At 41.1% G+C, this 14,529-nt stretch overlaps 1 protein-coding gene across 4 annotated transcripts; it reads left to right on the top strand.

Annotated features, from left to right (window-relative positions):
• The first annotated feature begins 312 nt into the window (after nucleotides 1-312).
• Nucleotides 313-14,021, top strand: tmem120b (transmembrane protein 120B). 4 transcript variants are annotated; one of them, XM_018748299.2, is made up of 13 exons: nucleotides 313-460; nucleotides 3,106-3,207; nucleotides 5,080-5,198; nucleotides 5,322-5,438; nucleotides 5,542-5,601; nucleotides 6,534-6,629; nucleotides 7,008-7,097; nucleotides 8,102-8,167; nucleotides 8,254-8,315; nucleotides 8,450-8,542; nucleotides 10,721-10,785; nucleotides 12,321-12,389; nucleotides 12,631-14,021. In XM_018748299.2, exons 1-13 carry the CDS (start codon nucleotides 398-400, stop codon nucleotides 12,745-12,747), a joined length of 1,119 nt encoding a protein of 372 aa, XP_018603815.1. In that variant the 5' UTR covers nucleotides 313-397; the 3' UTR covers nucleotides 12,748-14,021. The 4 variants fall into 4 exon arrangements, with proteins under 4 accessions (XP_018603815.1, XP_018603833.1, XP_018603806.1 ...); XM_018748307.2 differs by lacking the exon at nucleotides 313-460 and adding an exon at nucleotides 2,931-2,978; XM_018748317.2 differs by lacking the exon at nucleotides 3,106-3,207.
• Nucleotides 14,022-14,529: the final 508 nt, after the last annotated feature.

Raw genomic sequence — 14,529 nt, 5'->3', positions numbered from 1 at the left:
AGTAAGAGAGCAATAATCACTAAGAGTTTTTTTTTTTTTTTTTTTTTTTTTTTTTTTTGACTAAGCTGCTTCTTGAGCAACATAAAATTGGGGAAGTGCAGCAGTTCTCAGATGCAGACGCTGTGCGCGCGTTTTTAAACTGGTGAAATACCGCGTGGAGGCACGCGCGCCCGCTCTGCTTCTCACCCCCGATTGGGCAAAAGGCCAAATAAGCTGCAATACCGTGGCGTTCGATTGGTTAGGTTTCCGCCGGGCTGGGCTCGGTGAGTATAGTGACATCACTGGCTGGTGGGGTGCCGGAGCTGTGCGCCTGCGCAGTGAAAAACGCCGGACGTATGGAGCCGCAGCTGATGGTGACACGGAGCGGAGGACACGGAGGAACGGGAAGGAAGGCACAATGTCTCTGCAGAGGTGCCAAGCTGAATGGGAAGAAATCGAGCAAGAGTATCAACAGTTACAGGTGGGGTATTTGGAGAGCTAATTCGCTGCACGTGGGAAAACCCGCTTAGTTTACCAGTCCAGTGACGTGTGTGTCCAACTCACAACTGAACTGGTGGTGAGCTTGTCAAAAGTCGTCATGTTCCCCTCTTGTGGTTTTTTTTTTTTTTTGTGCGCGTGTAAATGTTCTCGTAGCTACTTTTCCCACTGATAGAATATGTTTCTAGTCTAGTATTTGTCTGTTGCCCTACCGTTCCGTTCCGGTGGGGGGTGCGGTGTTACTAACTTACATTGCACTCGTGGACGTTCAGCGAAGCGCAGTGAGTCGCAGTGGGATTGAAGAAGTTCGCTGAAATAAAGTTAAAATGCTGCTATTAAACTGGTTGGAGAGATTCAGAGAAAGCGAGAACTACTGGGCATTCGAACGGACCCGTCGCTTTGTCCCGCCACCGGCGCGTGCACACACACACGCACGCACGCACGCGCGCGCGCCCCCCTCACGCGCCGTGCCTGTTGTCCGCTGACACCCGCCGCAGCCAGAGCGCTTATTGTTCAGCGCCTCAGCGAAGAGAACCGCTCGTAAAAAGACCGAAAAAAATGTGATTTCGCTGTAGGTTACATACACGAAAACTGAATTTGACTTGTTGCTCGAGGAGCCGAAGCAAAAAGAGAAAATAAGATTGGTTTGGAGGTTTTCTTTTTTTTTTTCCTCCGAAGAACTGCGAAAACGTTGAGACGGATACGACAGCGAAAGGGTGACATATTATTTAGTGCAGAGTGATCATTTAGCACGGGCAGGAAGGATGTGCAGAACATTCCAGAATTTATTACAAATACGCAGTTCAAATGTTGCCTTTTCCAGTGGAACAAAGTTAAGAGGAAAGTTATGGTGTAGACCATAGCTGTAAAGTTTTTCCTTGCTAAATATGTAAGAGTATATAAATATATGTAAATATTATATGATATAATATATGTATATATGTAAAAAATATATCTGTCTATGGCACAATCTTGTTATATGTACAACTCGTATTGTGATTTGACAGGGGGGTGAATCAAACTTGTAGTGAAAAGTCTTATGGATGCTGTGCCGATGTGCTTGTGTCTTAGAAGAAATGTAAATACAGATGCTCCTCGTCTAACGATGGGGTTACGTTCTGATGAAGTGGAAAAAGCGTAAGTCTAAAAAATATGATACCGCACCTAACGAACATCATAGCTTAGACCACCTTCAATGTGCTCAGAACATTTACCATAGCCTGCAGCTGGGCAAATTTAAGCAGGAGACACACATGGGTGTTTAGTAGACAAGATGGAATGCAAAAACACAAAAAAATACTTTCAACACAGTATCACTTGTTTACACTCGTTGGTGTGATCAATACAGAGACTGCGAGTGCAGTTGAGTAGATGCTGCGGCTCGCTGCCGTCGCCCAGTATCAGGGGAGGGCACACACGCACACACAAAATAGCTGAAGCCACTTGTTGCGAGCTGGGTCACAGCGAGCCGGAACCTTACACGGTGCGGGGCTGGAAGGGGAGGGGATGCACCCAGGACGGGATGCCAGGCCATCACAAGGCACCCCAAGTGGGACTCGAACCCCAGACCCACCAGAGAGCAGGACCTGGCCAAACCCACTGCGCCACCATGCCCTCGTCGGGAGAGAGTATTGTACCGCATATAACAAGTGCGGGAACAGATCGAAATTCAAAATCCGAAGTACTGATCTGTACCTACCGAATGTGCATTTCTATCGTAAGTTAACCATCGTGAGTAGAGGAGCATCTATATGAGAGTAGCTGGAGCAGCTTTACATTTAAAGCACAGCTGAGGTGTCCCTCAAAATACCTTTTGAAAACATAGTGGATTAAGGTAGATTCAGAGACTGAGCTTGACGCTGTGGGACATGTAGACATTCCCACTGTTTAGGGGTACAAGTATCCCAGTTATACAGATCTAATTTGTTCCTGAGAATGGTTTGTATACCAAGAGTCTGCAAACTGGGGGGGGTCATTGTCATTTCCCATTATTTTAAATGGGGGGGGGGGGGGGGGGGTGTTCCTGGACTTTACAACCATGCCAAAATATTTCAGTTAATGCCCTCCAGCCAATTAAAAACGGTCTCAAGAAATGCTAATAAAAACATTTGGATAAGATAAACATAATCAGGATGGAAATAAACAAAGGCTAAGTTAGGGTAGAAATGTTGTTTTTTCATTAAACTACATGCAAGTACACGTAAACATACAAAAGACACATGCAGTATCTTTACATTTATTCATTTAGCCAACACTTTTCTCCAAAGTGACATACATCTCGGAGAGCAATACAGAAAGTGCATCACATCAATAGAGATTTGGATGCAGACACATGATTCTGGAGTACAGTCAATTTGTCACATAACCACCATATAAACCAGTAGACATTACATGACTAGTAACATAGAGGCTCTTCCATTATTAAAAAAAATGATTAAATTTAACCAGCACATACACGTTGGAGTACTTGCAAGATCAGAGGAGAAGTGAGTCCAAAACAGGTGAGCTTTGAGCTCTCTTTTAAATGTAAAGAGATACAGAAACAAAAAGGATTACCTTTTTCAAAACTATAATAAACCAACTAGAAAAATAATGAAATGTTAAGAAGGGACTATCATATTTTGTTAGTCTACCTCATTGGCTCATGACTCCAGCATCATCTGGGAAAAGTCTGCCTCAAACCCTGGAAAAGGTATCTATTACCTGGAGCAGTTGGTCTCTGTAGCAAATGTGAGTACAACTTTTCTTGGGCCGTTATACCAAAAGGTCTGTAAATCACTGGCTGTTTGGGGGAAAGCGGGTGATTTTTGCTCCACAATAAATTTTGGAAAATGGATATGTGAAGAAAATGCAGTTAAAATTGAAATGCTTGTAAATTTGAATGTTGATAACATTAAGACCCGGTGTATTAGGCTGTGCAGATAAAGTGATCTGCTGGTTCAGTGTTGGTTAACATGGATTCCTTTGCATGTTACTCTGTACTGTTAATAGTCATCATCTTATAAATTCTATCTCTACTGGGAAATTTAGTGGTTTGTGGGGAATTTTGTCATATTTAACCTGTTCAACTAATGCACAGAAACCCATACTTTTTTCTTTCTTTCTTTCTTTCTTTCTTTCGAAACTTGAATTCCATTGGTAGTTTTCACTTACCAGCCACTTTATTAGGTACACCTAGCTCTTACTGCATGGCACCTTTTTTTTTTTTTTTTTTGCTTCTAGAGCGGCCTGAATGTTCAACAAGGTGTTGGACACATTTCACTGGGCTCTTGATTCATTCCGTCTTCATACATTTTCTGCCAGCACATTGGTTCATGAATTGTGTAGTATGCAGGCCTTTTCCTGAAGTGATGTCTGCTTTATGAAATGGTATGTAATCTTACAGGCAGTAATCAGTTTAAGAAACACAAAATTGGCCATGAAGGAATATACTTGGTCAACAAGAGTGTCTTGTAATGTCAGCATTTCAGCGATGCTCAATAGGTACCAAAATGCCTAATGTATCCAAATAAAAATTCCCTGCACCATTGTAAAGTTGTCAGCAGACTGGATGGGTCCACCAGTTTATTCTTTTTATGCCAGTATCTGATCTTGTTATCAGTGTGTTGCAACAGAAACTTGAATTTGACAGAATCCACCATACCCCAGTCTTCAGTTGTCCAGTTTTAGTAACAAGTGTCAAGTCTGCTGGAACATTTTTCAGCCTCATCTTTAACTTCTAATTTAGAGATTCGCCCCCCCCCCCCCCCGTTGTTGTGTTTTTTTTTTTTTTTGCACTTCTAGTTTGCCTGTTAAATTTAAGAAGTCAGGCCATTCTCCTTTGGCCAAGGTATTTTCAGCCAAGGAACAGTTGCTAAGTGGAATTTTTTTTATTAAAAAATTTAAATATATTTGCCACACACTGTAGCGTATAAAACTCCTAGGAGTGTGACTGTTTCCGAGGTGTCAGAACCACCACATCTGATGCTAAAAGTCATACTCAGTCACTTTTAAACTGTCTGTCCCAGGAGGGTTCACAGCAGTCTGAAGCCTTGCATGGAATCGCTGGGAACAAGGCTTGGCGGCACACCCTGGACAGGACACCAGTCCAGTACAGGGTGGACATAAACAAAATTCCTTATAATGCTTAGTCCAGCTAAATAATTTAATGTTCACATTGATGGCCAGGTATACCTAATAAAGTGGCCTTTTTTCCTTTTTTTTTTTTTTTTTTTCTTTTCAAATAACAGTTCCACAGATATGTGCATCGCCTGTAAGAAAAATTGCTTTTTTTTTTTTTAGTACAGCAGCATGTAATGTCCTGCTTGGTGGTATTGCAGTATGACACTTGCCAGTTTGAATCCCCAACCTTTTGGACTAGACTTGACCTGTGGACTTACTCTTACTGTATCAATTAAGAATATCTTGTGCTGTTAATGGGTAAATTATTGTAAAGTTGCTTATAGTGAATTTAATTTTAGAAAAAGATGTTGGTTTAATAAGATAATAATGTCATGCTTTGCTAGATAACAAACCTTTAAGATCCTGTTTACAATTGGATTGATGGTGTACTCATTCCTTTGTTTTTGACAACTTTCTAGCCTTTTTCCCTTTTCCCTATAGGAAACTCACAAAGTTTACAGACATAAGCTGGATGAGCTCACAAACCTCCAGACAATTTGCAGCAATTCTATTAGCAAGCTGAGGAAAAGGCTGCGGGAACTGGAAGAAAATCTGTACTTGTGAGTACACAGTATGCCCGTAGGAGGGCTAAGGATGTACAGTCTTAATGCATTCAATATACTAGTGTAAGTTTAAGCAAACTAATCAATTTGGTGATCTAGATCTGTGTTTGCTTCCAACAGGTGCACAAAACCAAGCAATCAGAATGAGGCAGAGGACATTAAATCCATTTGGAAAAAAATCAAAGACAAACAGCATATCTTCTTTGATATGGAAGCATATTTGCCAAAGAAAAATGGGTGAGCTTGCTGAATATGGAAATACTGATTTCAGATTTGTATGCTTTGGATCTGTACGGTTACAGACACAGTAGAATGATGTTTTTATGTCTTGATGTTTTAGGTTGTACTTAAACCTGGTCCTGGGCAATGTGAATGTAACTCTTCTTAGTAACCAAGCTAAGTAAGTCTCATCTCATTTCCAAAAAGAGCTCTTGAATTAGATGTTTCTGTTTTGTTCTGTCTGTGTGCATGCATGGAGATTTGGATGGGATGATATGTTGACAAAATGTTAGTGATTTCTTGATTTTTATGGGGGGCACGGTGGCACAGTGGGTTCGAGTTCCGCTTGGGGCACCTTGCGGCGGACTGACATCCCGTCCTGGCTGTGTCCCCTCCCCCTCCAGCCTTTTGCCCTGTGTTGCCGGGTTAGGCTCCGGCTTCCCCGCGACCCCGTATGGGACAAGCGGTTTCAGATGATGTATGATTTTTATTATAGATACACTGAAATTCTCCTTCAATGTTCAAATGAAGGGGTGCGGTGGCGCAGTGGGTTGGACCACAGTCCTGCTCTCCAGTGGGTCTGGGGTTCGAGTCCCGCTTGGGGTGCCTTGCGACGGACTGGCGTCCCGTCCTGGGTGTGTCCCCTCCCCCTCTGGCCTTACGCCCTGTGTTACCGGGTAGGCTCCGGTTCCCCGTGACCCTGTGTGAGACAAGCGGTTCTGAAAATGTGATGTGATGTTCAAATGAAATTTCCACTTAGGTATGTTCAAATGGGGGGGCACAGTGGGCTTGGCTAGGTCCTGCTCTCTGGTGGGTCTGGGGTTTGAGTCCCCCCTTGGGGTGCCTTGTGACAGACTGGTGTCCTGTCCTGGGTGTGTCCCTTCCCCCTCCAGCCTTGCACCCTGTGTTGCTCGGTTAGGCTCCAGTTCACCGCGACCCCCTTTGTGACAAGCGGTTTCAGACACTGTGTGTGGGTATGTGCATATGCATATATGCCCAAGCATGGATGTGTATTTGCATTTACCCGTTGGAAACCATGTCTCTGCATACGCAATTATTTAAATGAGGGTGTCTGTGCCCAGCTCTGAAGCACCTATCGTCTTTCATGGGCAGGTTTGCCTACAAAGATGAATATGAGAAGTTCAAGCTCTGTGTGACTGTCATTCTCCTGCTTGGTGCAATAACATGCAAGTTCTTGCTCAACTACAGGTAACCTTTGTGGTCCTAGAGTCAGTGTACATTGTGGCTTTGGTTATTGTGTTGTGTGTTCTTTTTAGTATTTGGATGTCAATATCCAGACCCTTACATAAAAGTCTATACTCTGGAAATCACCACTTCTTTCTCATTTGAAGCTATACTGTGCTTTTTCACCATTTTTGAAAAATAAGTTCACCATGTATTCTCAGAAGTATGTTGGCATTACTATATGTTTTGTATGAGATATAAAACATTTTCACATTCCAGACAAACTATCTGCATAATGAAGTGTATTTGATTTCACAAAACCTAAAAAAAACACATTGATCCTTGGTAGGACAAGCAGTAGTGAAAACCGTGCTTTTTAATGCACGTGTGCTTTTCTTTCAGAGTCATTGATGAAATTTTCAATTTCCTGTTAGTCTGGTATTACTGCACGTTGACAATACGGGAGAGCATTTTAGTCACCAATGGATCCAGGTAAAGTAATTCTTAAAGTACATACTTTCCTGACACAGCAAGCATGACTCCTTGTTGACTAGCTTCTTGTAGGGTGAATTCTTGTAAAATAAATGGATAAACTTGTGGTCCAGGACCACAAATTTCTCCCCCCCCCCCCCCCTTCCCATTTCCAAGCATGTAAAATCCTGCTTTGGACTTTGTCTGTATTTAAAAATTAAACTTGAAACCTAGTCTATCACTGCTCTGGGCACCTTTAAATCCAAATTTAAGATCCATATGTTTAAATCTGCTTATATGGTGGCACAGTAGGAAGAGCTGGTGTCTTGTAGCTGTTGGGCTTTAGATTTGAATCGGTTTCGTTCTCTGTAGAGTCTTCATGTTCTTGTTTCGCATGGGTTTCTTCCAGGCTCTCAGGTTTCCTCCCATAGTGCAAAATAATGGGTTTCAGGTGAATTGGTAATTCTAAATTGCCTTGTGTGTGTGATTTGACCCAACACCAGTCCTGCTCACATTGTGTGGTGCTGGACATTGCTTGTTTTTTTTCTTTTTGAATTGCACTTACTTTTCTTATGTTTTTCTCAAGTGAATGAATGGATATTTTCGGAAATATGAGCACATGTTTTTTCTAAGAGTATTCCTTGTACAAAGGAAGGCTGATATTCACAGAAATCTGTGTAAAATTACATTTATTCATTTAGCTGACTTTTCTCCAAAGTGACTTTTACAATGTTAAGGTCACAATTATTACAAGCTTATAAAATAAGTTTAAACTTCAGCTACACTTGTTGAAGTTCTAAGTATTGAGTTGACATTTATTAAATGTAGTGTTGTCAGCATGATGCTGATCCTGCATCACGTTAATGGTATTTATTATGCCAAGGCCTATGGGCCCTGGGTTTGAGTGATTTAGGAAAAGGCCACTGTACATCATTGGAATGGAAAAATCTATGGGCACTGTGAGGCTCAGTATGTTTTGTTGAAACATCTTGGTAACTAAATGATCAACTTCTTGTCCTTCTCAGAATTAAAGGATGGTGGGTCTCCCATCATTACGTCTCAACATTTCTGTCAGGTGTAATGCTGACATGGTGAGTTACATTTCTAAGTTTCATCTTTCATAATAACTTCAGTAACAAATAATAACTTTTTCTCTCTCGATTTCATTTTCAAAAAGGCCTGATGGATTAATGTACCACATGTTCCGGAACCAGTTTCTGGCCTTCTGCATTTATCAAAGTGAGAACATACACGGAGGTCATTGTACCCTGTATTTCTGCTGTGTGTGTGTGTGTGTGTGTGTGTGTGTGTGTGTGTGTGTGTGTGTGTGTGTGTTCACTTGGCCTGACTGCCTGTGCCGGTTTGCCTTACAGGCTTTGTACAGTTCCTGCAGTACTACTACCAAAGTGGCTGTCTCTACAGGTTACGAGCCTTAGGGGAGAGGAATCAGTTGGATCTGACTGTGGGTGAGATATTTACAATGTCTCCATGGGATTAGATGGGCTTCTCAATTTCTTCTTGTAAAGACTGTTGCTATTTCACCTTTGTCTTTGAGCTGAAACTAGCAGTAAATTTGATCTTTTCTGGCAAATTCAAAGTAAAAGAAACTTGCTACATACCTCTGTGGCTGAAATTTTTCACCCTTGGAGCGATAATGGTCATTTGCAGGGTTATTTCAGTATTTGGGTTTGTATTGGCTGTTTCGATACCAACAGGATAATCATGTATCCTGTGGTGAACACACACATACATACACATCTTCAGAACCGCTTGTCCCATATGAGGTCGCGGGGAACCGGAGCCTACCCAGCAACTTGGGCGTAAGGCCGGAGGGGGAGGGGACATACCCAGGACGGGACGCCAGTCCACCGGAGGGCACCCCAAGCGGGACTCGAACCCCAGACCCACCAGAGAGCAGGACCCGGTCCAACCCATTGCGCCACCGTGCCCCCCCTGTGGTGAACATTTTGCTGAATTGTGTAGTGGGGAAGTTGTAGTGATCCAGTTAGGCTAGTGCAATGTGTATGAAAGACTCATGTGTGGTTTGTTACTTTTTACACTCCAGTGCAAATAATGTCTTCCACATGGAGTGTCACTTATGTCTAATTCCAGCATCCATTTACAGTCGTCACATTGAGAGATCTATTGTTGAATGTAAATTAAAAAGATATTGTACTGGGACCTTGGAATGCGTACATGTATCTACATGTAATCCATCTTGAGCCATATTCACAGGTTTGGGCATGTTTGGTCAAACCCAAAGCAAGAAGTTTGATCTCGCTATACTTCCATAGTGCAGAGCAGGATTTTGGATTTACTTTCATAAACAAATTGATTTGTAAATGTTTTATTGAGGGGTATCTGTATAAAAAATGCTTCCAGAGGAATCTACTGAACTCATACCTCTTGCTACTTGAGTAAAGCTGGGACTTGCAAAATTATCGCAGTACAGGTGAATAAGTAACTCTAAATTGGCCGTAGTGTGATTGCCTTGAGATGAGCTGGCACCCTGTCCAGAGTATATCCTACCTTGTGCCCTATGATTCCAGGATGTGCTCCAAAACCTCATTTGCACAGCCAACCTCTTATCCTGAGGGGTCAAAATAAAGTACGTTTGAACCTCATGTTATGAACATGCAAATTACACATGTTATGTGTCCCATTTTAATTTTCTTTGCAGTCCTTTTTTTTGGCAAAAAATTCCCCACATTTCCGCTTGCTACTGTTAAGCAGTAGAACAAAGTCAGAAAAAGAAACTTTAGTGTTTTGAGGGGAAAGCAGTCTGAGCTGGATGGGGCTAAATTTATTCAGCATATTTTTATTTATTATAGCTATAGCTCAGACTTTTACAGAAATTACCTAGCAAATAATTGGAGATATGTGACTTATTGTGCTTTTTTTTTGGTTGGAAACTGAAAGTAACCAGATGCTAAGAAACATGTTTATGTGATGAATTGGTTACTTCCTCCTTGTCAGTTTAAGGACACATGCCATGTGTTTGCAGGACAGAGAAACGGATGAGCTTTTGATTTAAAATAAAATAAATAAATAAAATCACTGCAAAACTTCATTAGTTCATTATGGATTTATCCATTTTTACAACAGCGAAACAAGCTGTGAATAAATTAAATTGAGTTGTATTAAGGTTTTATTGGCTGTGATGTAGTGGTTCAACTTCAAACTTCTGCTTCCCAATGTGTTTATGATAGTAGGTATTTTGTGTGATACAATGGCACATTTGTGTGGTTGGGTCACTCCACCACATGACTTTTATACCATTTTTAAGGACAACAAAACGGTTTATGGCATTGCATCTCCTTGTATTTTACATTTAATCATTTAGCAGACATTTTTCTCCAAGGCAACGTACATCTCTGAGGAAAAATATAAAAAGTGCATCACTTCAACAGGAGGAGCGATTTGGCTACAAACACGTGATTCTTGAGTAGCCAGTTTTGTGACATTCCATCATATTAACCAGTATACATTACACAAGTAGCTGGGTGCAAGTTTTTCCGTTACTTAACAAATGAAAAATTCTTCAGTATATATTTACCAAACTGTTTACATTATTGACTTGGTCTTGATGAAACGTTCTTTGCCATTAAAAGTCTGAACTGCTGTTTTGATCCATTTCCTTCCAGAGGGTTTTCAATCCTGGATGTGGAGGGGGCTCACTTTCCTCCTGCCCTTCCTCTTCTTTGGTCATGTAAGTGCTGAATACACGTCTGCTGATGAGAGGAGAGTAACAAAATGAAATGGTAAAAGTTTGAAATTCAGACCATAGCTGGTATCCAGAGGTTATCCAACACTTCGGTGGCCCTTGTTGAGATCATATAGTTTAGTTTTGTGTCATTGAGGAAGAGTAAGGGATTGTCTTATTGTCGTCATTGAGTCTCTGTCGTGTGTAGCTATTTCTTTTCAGTTCAGCCTGGAATACTGAGCATGTGTACATACAAGTGTCTACAAGTATAAAAGAATTTAATGACATGCATATTTTAAAATGTTTAGAGTTGGAATGACTAAAGTCATTTTGGTAAGTTGCACACCATTGAATTTCACAATCCACTTAAATCCCAGGAAAGTGTTTTTTAGACTTTGCGATCCATCATGCATTGAATAGTACGAATTAGGACCAGTGTGATTAGATTGACAGTATTATTATGTCACATGCAGCAGATATTCATCTTGAATGGGAACAACCTTTATGCAGTGCAGTTTATCAGACTGAGCCAGTTTGGACCCATTCACAAAACTGAAACTTGGTTCAGCTCTGATAATTTTTGTATAGCACCTCTCTCATCTGGTTCACACAGAGGGCTTATTAGATGATGAAACGTAAAATGGAGACATCTAAAAATATAGACATCTTAATACAAATAATGAGAAAAGCCACAAGGCAACAGTTTAGAGGAACTCAAACTCCTAAAGCTTGAGAAGTCAGGGACCTCTGGGTGTCTAAGGTTAACTGGCTGCAACCTTGTCTTGGCATACTGATACTTTGCAATTTTGGATAAAATTTACTTCTCAACGGACTAATTCTGAAGTGGTCATAGGGGGGTTTGGATATTCCTTATCTGGTTAGCAGGTGATCAATGGCTAGCTGGTATATATAATAATTAGGGCTGTTGCCTTTGGACCCAAAGGTTGCAGGTTCAAATCCAACCCCCAGTTGTAATGCCTTTGAGCAAGGTACTTGCCCTAAATTGCTCAATTAGCTTACCCAGCTGTATAAATGGGTAAAATAATTGTAGGTCACTTAACATTGTAAGTCCCTTTTGAGAAAAGCATGAGCTAAATGCATTGTATTTATATTTATTCAATATAAACTTGGTGTTTGAACAATACAGCAGTTAACTCTGGGAATGAAAGTGTCCAAGGAATCCGTTTGGGAAGAACAGGTACACGGTAGCAGACAGCACCTCAAACTGTAAGATGGGAGGTCAGAAAGATGGCAACACCAGCAGCCTTAATCGTAGTATGTCAGGGGTCTTAAGTTCATACTGACACGTGTTGACATTGACTCGTAAGTTATTCCACGGTTCGGGGCTTCTATAACTCAAGGCTCCTTTTATTTGTCTCTGATTTATGTATTATCAGAACCTGCATCCTATCATTGTCTTGTATAATTTATGGTTTATCTTGATTGTACAACTATGAAGTTATTCAGTTTAAAACTGATACATTATCTACAGAGATGTGCTTTCCTGTTTCACAGTGTGTGTTTTTCTGTGTTTGGTACAGTTCTGGCAGCTCTACAATGCCGTGACTCTGTTTCAGCTGGCTGGTCATAGAGATTGCAAGGAGTGGCAGGTAAGCAATGTGCTCACCTCTGAGTGCTTGTTTTATAGCTGTACCTGGATGATCCCTGTAGAAAAGTGTATTTTAAGTGTGGCTGCCTTTAAAAAATGCACATACCTTATGCTAAGCTGGAAAAGTACATTAGAGCAGTTCCCTTTTGAGTTAAAATTTTTATTAATGATGTCTTACATGGTGTTGGAATGAATGTTCATTATTCATAAATCTACATGAGCCATTACACCTTGTTTCTCAGGTGTTCATGCTGGCACTGATGTTCCTCGTTCTCTTTCTTGGAAACTTCCTCACAACACTCAAAGTTGTTCACCACAAATTCCAGAAGAACAAGGGGAGAGAAGCCAAGACAGAGTGATCTGTAGTCTGGTTTCACCTAGGAAAAAGCCTTCAATGCTTATGGGAGCAAAAGAGATCTACCACAAAAGTTGACAGCAATTGCAGGAGGAACACAGAGACCGGACTCTCTGTTCAGCAGACAGTGTCCAAACAAACCATTGCACTGTGCGAAGGGCTTGTTTGTCTGCTTATGACTTGTTTTTTGTTGGTAGCAGTTTGGGCACTTTTTTGTTTGCACAAAAGACTGTTAGAGCACTGGGAATTGCAAACCTTGGTTTGATTCATTTACTGTGTGTGTGTGTGTGTGTGTGTGTGTGTGTGTGTGTGTGTGTGTGTGTGTGTGTGGTTTGCACTATGCAATATAAATCTAAGGTAAAGCATCTCCCAAACAGAAGGGATTCCAATCAATTGTCTGTCTACTCTCGTTTTTTGATGGAGATGCTTGCGTTGCACAAAAATGACCTTCACACGTTGTGTATAACTTGAGTAAAATCTAGGTAACAATGGGGTGGGCTGTACTTTGGTTTCCTGGTGTTTCATGGCCACTCCTGAGCAAAGACATCATTTTGCCTGTGGAGACTTGTCATTTTGCCATGTTATATAAGGGATTGGGGTGTATCTGTGGGGTTTTTTTTTTTTTTTTGGTAGAATGTGGTGTTTGCTGCCTGACTTTATGAACACTTTTATACTAGTGTCTGTAATTTGTTGAACACCGTTCATCCACTCATTTTCAGTTCATGCACATCGACTTTCCTATACATCATGGCCTTTAACCACTACCAGAGGTCCTTGGTGCTCTAACCCTCTGCTGTCCTCTGGAGTTTCTTGTCTCTCACCATGATGTGAGATGCTGTATAACATGGCAATAAATCAGTTTCTCCTCCCCAGTTAACTCTGGTTAATGGTCACTGAAGCATTCAGTGCAGGTTAGCCTTGGTGCTGAACCTGTCACCCCAGTCATGAAGATGACACTTGGGACAAAGTTGCTCTTGCATAGTGCTTTATTAAAGTTATGTTTGCATAGAACCATGGTTTCTGCTATGCTCTGTTTAGGGCAGGAACACATTTGTAGGAAAAAGCCCTCAAGAATATTTCCAAACTGCAACTTATGTGTGGGACATCTACTCACTGTTTAGTTGCTTAATGTGTTGCTTGTTCTAGAAGGGGTGCAGAATGTGTATAAAGAAAATGTAATACTTTATGTTGGCAGTAGAGTGGCGGTATGGTTATTAGTGCTGCTGCCTTTGCACCTGAGGGATCGAGGTTCAGTTCCCACCACCAGCTGTAGTACCGTGGAGCAAGGTACTTACCCTGAATTGTACCACTAAAAATTACCCTGCTAAGTGTCTCAATATTGTACTTTTTTTTTGGAGAAGAGCATCAGTTAAATGAATAAATATCCTCCCCAAAAACAAACTTTTTGTGCTTGTGAGATTTGGAGAAATGTTTATTGAAATATGGGGAAAGCATTAAGATTAAAACATGCCTTAATTAACTTCAGGACTGGCATCTCATTGTTATTTTTCCACATTAGTTATTTCCTGACTGTGATAAACTGTACTGCACCTTCACCACTAGTTGGTGCTGTTGTCAATTAGATAAACCTCTTCCTGTTCATGCTTTGGCTCTTCTGCTTCTAGCTGCCCTGGAAACTGGAGGAGGATGCAAAAAAAGCTTGCTGTGTGTTGTTATGCTCTAATACTTCCAAAGGTTTATTAAGTGTTTATTTAACTTCCTGTCGTCTGAACCTAGAAAAGTTAGTGGTGGGACTTCTGAACAAAGGCATCTGCTGAGCAATTTG

This window comes from Scleropages formosus, chromosome 6 (genome assembly GCF_900964775.1).
Source record: "Scleropages formosus chromosome 6, fSclFor1.1, whole genome shotgun sequence".
NCBI classification, from domain to species: Eukaryota; Metazoa; Chordata; class Actinopteri; order Osteoglossiformes; family Osteoglossidae; genus Scleropages; species Scleropages formosus.
This window is presented reverse-complemented; position numbering and strand designations above follow the sequence as displayed.

Bases quoted from the DNA above. Each gene is read 5' to 3' on its own strand.
- tmem120b (XM_018748299.2), top strand. From the start codon at position 398: ATGTCTCTGCAGAGGTGCCAAGCTGAATGGGAAGAAATCGAGCAAGAG. The intron at 3,208-5,079 runs GTGAGTACAACT...TTTTCCCTATAG, and splicing joins AGTTGGTCTCTGTAGCAAAT to GAAACTCACAAAGTTTACAG. The intron at 5,199-5,321 runs GTGAGTACACAG...TGCTTCCAACAG, and splicing joins CTGGAAGAAAATCTGTACTT to GTGCACAAAACCAAGCAATC.